The 9,618-nt window shown below is 44.5% G+C and overlaps 1 protein-coding gene and 1 long non-coding RNA gene across 2 annotated transcripts; both read right to left on the bottom strand.

Moving 5' to 3' along the window:
• Positions 1-270: 270 nt before the first annotated feature.
• Positions 271-4,962, bottom strand: LOC147890887 (uncharacterized). The gene is made up of 2 exons (XR_015542619.1): positions 4,669-4,962; positions 271-587 (listed from the first exon to the last, which is right to left on the bottom strand). It is a non-coding gene; the product is annotated as an uncharacterized LOC147890887 (long non-coding RNA).
• On the bottom strand, positions 2,461-4,675 carry LOC147890888 (pentatricopeptide repeat-containing protein At1g15510, chloroplastic-like). The gene has a single exon (XM_087389756.1). The coding sequence runs from the start codon at positions 4,438-4,440 to the stop codon at positions 2,461-2,463; it is 1,980 nt and encodes a 659-aa protein (XP_087245882.1). The 5' UTR covers positions 4,441-4,675.
• Positions 4,963-9,618: the final 4,656 nt, after the last annotated feature.

Raw genomic sequence — 9,618 nt, 5'->3', positions numbered from 1 at the left:
GATTTTAAAAACTGATGTTAGAGTTGAACACAAAAAACCCAAACAAAACTCTATTGCTCATTGTTGTTTCAAGCAACAAAATCGCATTGCTGCTAAAAATCATCGGCACTACATGAAAACTATCGCTAGTGGTTCAACCTCAAGATAGGAAAGGATATGCTTGGAAATGAATGAAAAGAAAGTCCCTTCCCTTTCCTAGGAATAGGTCTTCACAAGCCGACATACATCTCTCTCTCTCTCTCTCTCTCTCTCTCTCTCTCCCCGCCGCTTCATGCCTTGCCTGGCTGTTGGAGCTTGTGACACGCACTTTCCTATCGCGCATGGTGCGCCATCCCCCTCTACTACTATTGGTCGCGCCATCTATGCACCCCATGCTGCTTGTTGTGCACTAAAGCTCCATCATGGTGCTAGCATTGCTGCGCCCTCGTGTGGAGCTACTCTAGGCTGGGTGTCAGCCCTACAGCCCCTTCAGGGCTCTCTTGGGGCCCTCAATAGGCGCACTGCCTGCCCTGACCACCTCAACATCAACCTACCCCCCCCTCAATGCACTCCTCGGGTCTGTTACACGTCTCTCCAACTGCTCATACCTGCAAACACAGAGCAGTCCATCAGCATTGATCAAGAAAGGGGTAAATATCTTAATTCTTTCTTTAAATTACAGAGATTTCACAATGCCTACACGACTGCTCATAGAAGAAACATGGGGCAAACAAGCGCTAGATAATGCCATAGCAGCCCTCTCACAGCTCACAAGACAACATATGATGTACTGGCCTGCCTCAACAAAATATGCATTGCACTCATTGAGAGGACCGATAACTTGGAAGCCACAAATGTGGCCTTAGAGGCTGAGAAGGCTCATGTGGACAAGACACTTAATGAATTCAAGAAGCAAGGAGGGAAAATACAGGAGGAATGAAGGAAAGAAAAGACAAACCGTGAAGAGTGGGAGAAAGAGAAAGTATGATGGGCAACCGAGAGAACCAGCCTCAATGACAAAATACATGCACTAGGGATTGAACTACAGCAAATGACAGATATGCAAGGGAACTCAAAAGGGGGATGCAAAGCCATGGAGGAACTTAGATCAGAAAATGCAACCCTCAAGAGGGAGATGGCTGCCATGCAGGCCACAATGAATGGCAAACATGCTGAAATTACACAACAACTCACTAAACAGAAAGAAGAGATGCTTGAATGGATGGCACTGGTTAAAAAGGGAGCAGCAGCCCCTAAGAAGGAATTCATTTCAAAAACTCTTGAAGAAGAGAAAAGGAGGGCCAGCAAAGCATTAAACGTGTTGGTAAGAGGCTTGACAGTGGGAGATACTCCAATGGCAAATGCACAAGTTTTGTTCACAAAGATGGGCGTCAATCTCACATGTGAGACATCTTGGAGGGTAGGCAAGGCAGGGACACCAACAAAACCTTTAGTACTGAAATTTTGGACTGCCATGGATAGATCTACCCTCATGACTATGAGGGCAACTCTAAAAGGGACAAAGATATACTTGGATAACGACCTCACTCTCCTACAATAGGAACACAAGAGAGAGGGAATGGTATGAGTAATGGTAGCAAGAGAGGTAGGAAAGTGGGCTACCTACAGAGATGGCAAAGTGATCATCAGAGAAAGAATAGATTGGGGCGGAGAAACAAGATGGGGAAATATGACGGTGTCGAACCAATGGGCTGGATGCACAAAGGCTGTTGAAAGTAGCAGTGTGGAAGTGCAATGGTACCCTTTGGTCTGATCCTAGGGATTTCTTGGCAACATATACCGACAGAGACATGATCTTCTACACCGAGACCCATGAAAGCCCGGAAAGAGGGCTCTGATAATGACGGGACATATTTGGGAATTAGCTCATAAGAAGGAGATGAGGGGAGACAGTGGGATACGGGGGTCGGGAGGCATGGTTGTCCTTTTTGAGACCACTCATATCTGTGATCAGAGAGAGGAGCACACGCAACATATGTGGGTGTGGGTTCAGATACCAGATACACGCCTGATCTTCATTACAGTGTGTTACTTTCTCCCAGATACATCATCCTATGATGAGAAGTTACCACAAAAGGTAACAACCCATATGAGACTATTCATGATGACATCACGGAGCTCTCTAAATAGGGGGACACCCTCCTTCGTGGTGACTTCAATGCACGCATTGGAAACAGACAGGTTGGCTTGCTAGATTTTGATGATGATTCCATCATAGTGCCGGAGATGGATGCATCACAGCTGAGCAGAGCTGGGGATAGTGAGGTGGTCACATAATCCATATTTCTTCACATCAGATATGTCCTATGACAGCCCAAGGACACACTAACATGTTAAGATAATATCTTAAGATATTTCCCTAAAGAATAGGGGAATATTTCCTAGCTTTATACAAAATCTTCTTTGGGAATGTCTTCCATTCCCTACCAAAACTGAATGCAATGTCCTGCCACCATCAGCCTAAACTTTCTTGTTGCCCTCCTCCACGTGAGCATCTGCATAGATGTTAGACATCAAGACATAAGCTACAGCGTCCTTTTCATCGAACTGCACTGCATGCTCAAAAGCATGTCTTCCAAGCTCCATATTACCCCACTTTCGACAAGCACCCAACACAGTATGCCACACCACAGGGTTAGGATGGAAAGGCATCTTTGTCACCATCGCTACTGCATCGTCTAATTGGCCTGCACGGCCAAGGAGGTCAACCATGCAACTTTGGTGCTCAATAGTTGGAGTGATGCCATAGTCTTTGTTCATGGCATCAAAGCATTTGAGGCCCTTATCCACAAGCCCCGTGTGTGTGCATACAGTAAGAACACCAATGAATGTGACACGATCCGGCTTTATGCCTTCTCTTCCCATTCTCTCAAGCATATCAAAAACTATTTCACTTTCTCCTAATTGGGCATATCCTGCAATTATTGCACTCCACGAGATCACATCTCGAACTGGAAGCTTGTCAAATACTTCCTGTGCTTTGGCAAGCGAGCCACATTTTGCATACATATCAATCAAGGCGTTGCTAACAACACGATCTCGCTCCAACCCCTTTCTGGCAATCTCCACATGAAGTTTTCTGCCATTGTCTAGGGCTCCTATGCTACCACAAGCTTTCAAGCTGCAAACTAATGAGAAAGCATTCGGACAGACGCCCTCCAGTTGCATCTGTTCAAAACAGTTAAGTGCTTCCTCACCAAGACCGTGTTCAGCATATCCTAAAATCAGTGCAGTCCACAAGACTACATCTCGAACAGGAAGCTTATAGAACACTTCACATGCTTTTGCAAGCGAACTACATTTGGCATACATATCGACCAAGGTACTCCCAATAAAAGGATCTCCCTCCAACCACTTTCTTGCAATCTCAGCATGTATTTCTTGGCCCTTGTCTAAAGCTCCAATGCTGGCACAAGCTTTCAAGCTGCAAACTAATGAAAGGGCATTCGAAGAGATGCCTTGCAGTTGCATCCGTTCGTAACAGCTCAATGCTTCCTCACCAAGCCCGTGATCGGCATATCCTGTGATTAGTGCAGTCCATAAGACTATGTTCTGGACTGGAAGCTTGTCAAATACTTCCTGTGCTTTTGCAAGTGAGCCACATTTTGCATACATATCCACCAAGGTGTTGCCAACAAAAAGCTCTCCCTCCAGCCCCTTTCTGGCAATCTCAGCATGTAGTTCTTGGCCCTTGTCTAGGGCCCCTATGCTGCCACAAGCTTTCAAGCTGCAGCCTAATGAGAGAGGGTCTGGAGAGATGCCCTCGAGTTGCATTTGTTTGAAACAGTTCAGTGCTTCCTCACCAAATCCATGTTCCGCATATCCAGCAATAAGTGCAGTCCAGGAGACTACATTTCGAACTGGCAGCTTGCCAAATACTTCCCGTGCTTTTGCAAGCAAACCACATTTGGCATACATATCGACCAGGGTACTGCCTACAAAGAGATCGCTTTCCAAACCCTTTCTTGAAATCTCAGCATGTATTTCTAAGCCTCTTTCCACATCTTTAAGCTTAGCAAAAGCCTTCAATAGGGCCACAAAAGTATACTCGCTAGGAGGTATACAATCCTCTTGCATTGTCTGGTACAGACTGAAGGCACGCTGTGATTCCCCACCATGAATATAACCCCTGATAAGCGAATTCCAAGAATACTCATTCCGATCAACTAACCCATCAAAAACCTGCTGAGCATCGCACATTCGTCCAACCTCCACCAACATTGGGACGAGATAATTCCCAAGTAATCTATGAGATTCCAGCCCACTTTTGCATATGTATGCATGCAAGCGCTTGGCACAGGCCGTATCTCTCTTTTTCCTGCACTTATGCAAAAGGCATGTAAAATTCTCAACTGACGGCAGCTGGGGCATCCGTTCCAAAGAAGTGAGTGCCTCCTCTAAGCGAAGCATCTCCCCGCAATTCTTGTGCTGTAGATGCATTCACCTGCGATCCAGACCTAAAGCTGCTCTTGCTACACTCCACCAAACCACGGTCTTCAGAATTTGAGCGGGCCTGACCATTAGATGCCTGCTTCTGGGATTCTCTTTTGTTTTTAACCCAGCTTGGATTGTATCAACCATCTAACTATAGCGACTTACTGCTTGCAAGCGGGAGAGTATGGCGATCACAAAAAACGCTTTACCCATGCAAATTATTTGAATACTTACGTTGATCTTGGGAATGCCCCATCTGGGTGATCTTTCCATAAGCGCTCGGTGTTTGAGTTAGCCTGCGAAGCATGACCACAATGAGAACGATACCCAGAAGCGTGTAGGTGCTGGAGGTCTGTTCTGAACCATCCGAACGCGAACATTTTGACGTGACTCGATTAGAGCGAGCCAAAGAAGAATCCACCACCACGTCTCCCGGGCTCCCTTGGAGCCTCGGGGGAAGGCAATGGAGACTTTCTTCTTGATAGCCAGCAAATACGAGCTACACATCTTTTCTCTATTAGCAACCAAGTACTCGACGTTAAGTTTTTTGCATGAGGAGGAGGTATATGACATAGAGTAATAAGCACTTATAGATTCAATCTTTTATCTTCAAGCGTTTAGAACGGTGTGTATGTGTGTGAAACTTGTGGGGGGGGGCGGGGCAGGGTGTGCGCCGGTCCTGAGTTCAAGCCACAAGGACAGCTCAGCTCAAGGCTCCATCTTGGTCACACGCTTTCGCACTTGTTTAAGACGAGAGAGAGAGAGAGAGAGAGAGAGAGTGGCGGCCTTACACATGCTTCTTAATCAAGTCTCTAAAAAAGAAGAGGTTATGTTGCATCTTCTCCATGGGGTTGTGTATTGCAAGGGCCTTCCAAATGTTTCTTAATCAAGCCTCTCTTGAACTGTTATTATTATTGCCTCCTTGTTTTATCTAAATTAAGCACTTCCTGAACTCCTTTCGCTTGGACAAAGGCCAACTTTGTGTCTTGTCATAGGTTGTTGTATGTATGTTAACATAGAAGATATTGTCACCTCTTTGGAGAAAGGTGCCCCTACCACATGAAGATCTAAATATGATTGAAAATCCATCATATCCATCCCCGACTTCAGTGTAAATCTTCTTATCATGGCTCATGCAAGACCCACAAGTTTGTGTGTGCAAATGCTATTAAGCAGTTAGTGTGGGAGCACAATGCAAGCTTAAAGGACAAGAAGACCAAGAGCGACTAAGCAGTGAGCGTAGAACAACTAAGTGCCAAGCTAGACGCTCATATCCATATATGTAGGAAAGGAGGTATACAAGTCAAGAAGGGGCGAGTAAGACTCGCCGATCACCACTAACACTAACTAATGCACTCTAAATTGATTCGGTTAGATTGGCTTCGATCTGACTTATGGATCTGCCTCTCAATTCCTCCTCGATGCAGAGTGTGATATATCTCAATGAGGCCAATGCGAGTGCGGCAGAGTATAAAAAGATCCTTGTTGAAGGGTTTTATGAAGAGATCTTTGCGACACAGTGGGGCAATATTGGAGGAGAAGTTCACAACATTGGAAAAGACCTCTTACATCGTGGTACTGCATGTTCAACATGTTTGCTACAAGATTACCGCATTGCACAAGATCTCTTACATAGTGGTGCCGTATGTCAACAAGTTGGACAAGATCTCTTACATAGTGCTACTATAGGTCAACATGTTTGCTACACTTGTGGTGACACCCATTCTTGCTTAAGCAAAGGCAATCATTGTTTCATTGTAGAGGACAATGTGAGTGAATTGAAGGCGAAGTTCTTCAATCGACTTCTTAAGCCACACATGCTTCACACCTTAGCAAATGGCATTGTACTCAGCTTCTATGGATGAGAGGGCAATGGACTTTGCTTTGTAGAAGCCTAGGATAAAACTCTGCCGGCCAAAAGAAAGATGAAGAAGTTGTAGATCTATGATCGTCCAAGTATTCAGCCTAGTCGAAGTCAATGTAAGCTAAACACACATGAGGTTGCTCATGATATGCAAATCCTGATATTAGAGGTGGTATCGAAGGACCCACTTGGTTGCATCCCAATGCGCAATGCCAGGTTTTATCCTAAAATATGCAAGTTTAGTTACTGTCGTGTAGGTCATTTCGTACATCAGGGAACCCACAAGGCTACGATAGGGAATGCTTTGCATGGTTGCACATTCATCATCACAAGTGGTACACATGGCAAGGGTGAGCTTAACATTGTGATCCAGAGGACTGCTAAATGGAGTGTAGTCGGGCATGTGGTAGCATTAGAGCATATGGTCGATGTAGCACTACGAATGAAGGCAAGTTTTCCTACATTGTCAGCCGTGTTGAATTTGTATTCCAAGACAAGAATGGAGCTCGCCATAATCTATCATGGAAAACTTGTTAGTTGTCTACTTTAAACAATTCCAAGTGGGATAAATGTGACAATCAAAAAAATATTAAATATGGTACATGCGTGGAGGTTGGGGTCGCTATACCAAGGATGGAACCCATATTGAATGAAATATAGATTGCTCTTCATGTACCATGAGTGGGAGGCTTGCTTCATACCATAGAGGGCATTGTGTAGATGACAATGATGCCAGAAGGGTGTGTGAGACCATCAGGAGGCTCAAGGTATATTTCTTCCTCAACATCACCATGGCAGAAGGCAATCTACACATTGAGTTGATGTATGTGCATATGGTAAAGGTGTCCCAATGCAATTAATGCATAGATGGAGGTGTTGCAAGCAACCGGGGCAAAAGTGTTAACATAGTCGATACCTTCTTGCAGCATGAAGCCCCAAGTGAAAAGGTGGGCTTTGAAGCATAAAATGGCAATGGAGGAGTCATATTTTATTTTATTTTAACCCATTTGCTTTTCATGTCCTTTGTTGAAGGCATAGCCTCCACCCACGTGAACACTAACCATGGGATAGGTTAAATACACCTCTGGTAAGAGGGAGTTATTAGAACAAGGTAATGGGATCTTTTTGTAACTGTAAGAACAATTGTAACTGTCCCTAACATCACTCCTTAGTGGCCTGATCCACCACATGATGTTTTTGACTAGGACTATTACATTTTGAAACTTACTGTTGCCTTACAATAGTCAGGACTGATCTCGAATGGCTATAAAAACTTGTATCAGCTCCTGTTGAGAGTTTGAGTTGTTGAGTTGATGTATTCTCTGTCAGAACATAATATACAAGAAGCATACTACCTTTTGCAGGATTTCCTCTCTGTCCTCTTTACATCTTGTGATAGTCTTTTATAGTCGACTATACTCCAACTACTAGCACCTTGTTGTCAGGAGTGGAGATGTGTTTGTGATAGCATTTTCACATGAAGGATATCTTCATCACTATCACCTATGATGATCAAATCATCAACATAAATGACAAGCAGCATAATACCTTTCTTTGTTTTTCTCACATAAAGTGAGAGATCTGCCGTGGAAATCTAAAAGCCAATAGTGACAAGATATTGTCCTATCTTGTTAGACCATGCTCTGGGTGCTTGCTTCAAGCCATACAAGGCTTTCTTCAACCTGCAAGCAAACTCAGGATGAACAGCATGCACATAACCTGGTGGCTGCTCCATATAGATCTTTTCTTGCAAGTCACCATGCAAGAAAGCATTCTTTACATCCATCTGATGTAAAGACCATCCCTTTGATGCAGCCATAGCAATGACTGCTCTTACGGTTGCCATCCTTGCAACCAGACTGAATGTTTCTTCATAATCAATGCCATATGTCTGTGCATACCCCTTGACAACTAATCTTGCCTTGTATTTGCTTACAGAACCATCTGCATTGTGCTTCACCTTATAGACCCACTTGCAGCCAATTGCATTCTTGTCTTTAGGCAAAGGCACCAATTCCCATGTAGCGTTTTCTTGCAAGGCATCCATTTCTTCATCCATGGCTTTCTCCCATTTTTCTTTTCCCATGGCTTGCTCAAAAGAAAGAACGGAAGCAAGAACGGAAGAAGGAGAGAGAGAGACAGAGAGCCACACAAGTTTTGGTGGGTGCAGAACCACCCTAATCTTCTTTTTCATTCATTTATATATGTGTTTGAGTATTGTACATAACTGGGGTTAAGGCACAGTGACCTTTAACCCCCACAACCTCCCACTTAAAGGACAATGTGACTTTAAGAGAGAACAACTAGTGAGCATACTATCCAATGCCCATCAATACACGACAATACTCAAACCGCTGACTCGGTAGACTCTTCGTCAGCATATCTGCAGGGTTATCATCTGTATGAACCTTGACAAGCTCTATGCGCTTGTCCTCAAGTACCTCCCTGATGAAATGGTACCTGACCTCAATGTGTTTGGTCTTTGCATGAAAGACCGGATTCCGTGCTAGCTGAATAGCACTCATGGAATCACTATGCAATGTCGGTACACCTGTATGAATCCCCAAATCTCCCACTAGCCGATCAAGCCATATAGCCTCCTTGCAACCCTCTGTGGCTGCAACATACTCAGCCTCTGTGGTAGACAAAGCAACGCACTTCTGTGCGCGAGACATCCACGACACTGCACCACCTGCAAAGGTGAACACATAACCAGAAGTGGATCTCCTACTATCCACATGCCCTGCATAGTCTGAATCTGTGTACCCAAGTACACGCATGTCTCCTTTACCAAAGCAAATGCACATCTCCTTGGTACCCTTCATGTACCTCATGATGCACTTAACTGCCTCCCAATGCCTCTTTCCTGGATTAGCCATATACCGGCTAACAACTCCCACTGCAAATGCAATGTCTGGTCTAGTAGCTATCATAGCATACATAAGACTCCCAACTGCTGATGCATAAGGAACCTTGGCCATCATGGCCCTCTCCTCATCTGATTTGGGACTATCTGTATGACTCAGTTTCACATATGGAGGCAATGGAGTACTCACTGCCTTCCCCCCCTCCATATTGAAACGCTGCAATACTTTTGTAACATACTCTTTTTGTGAAAGCCAAAGGAGTTTCCTACTCTGATCACGCGTGATGCGCATACCAAGAATATGACCTGCAAGTCCCAAATCCTTCATATCAAAGGCCTCATGCAACTTGGCCTTTAATGCATCTAGCTCATAAGTATTCTTGCTAGCCAATAGCATATCATCCACATATAGTGCCAAGATTATCAGGCTATTATCCTTAGCCCTTTTAGTGTA

The sequence above is a fragment of the Dipteris shenzhenensis genome, chromosome 18, assembly GCF_047967505.1.
Source record: "Dipteris shenzhenensis isolate YYH24624 ecotype China chromosome 18, Dip_SZ_1.0, whole genome shotgun sequence".
Taxonomy (NCBI): Eukaryota; Viridiplantae; Streptophyta; class Polypodiopsida; order Gleicheniales; family Dipteridaceae; genus Dipteris; species Dipteris shenzhenensis.
This window is presented reverse-complemented; position numbering and strand designations above follow the sequence as displayed.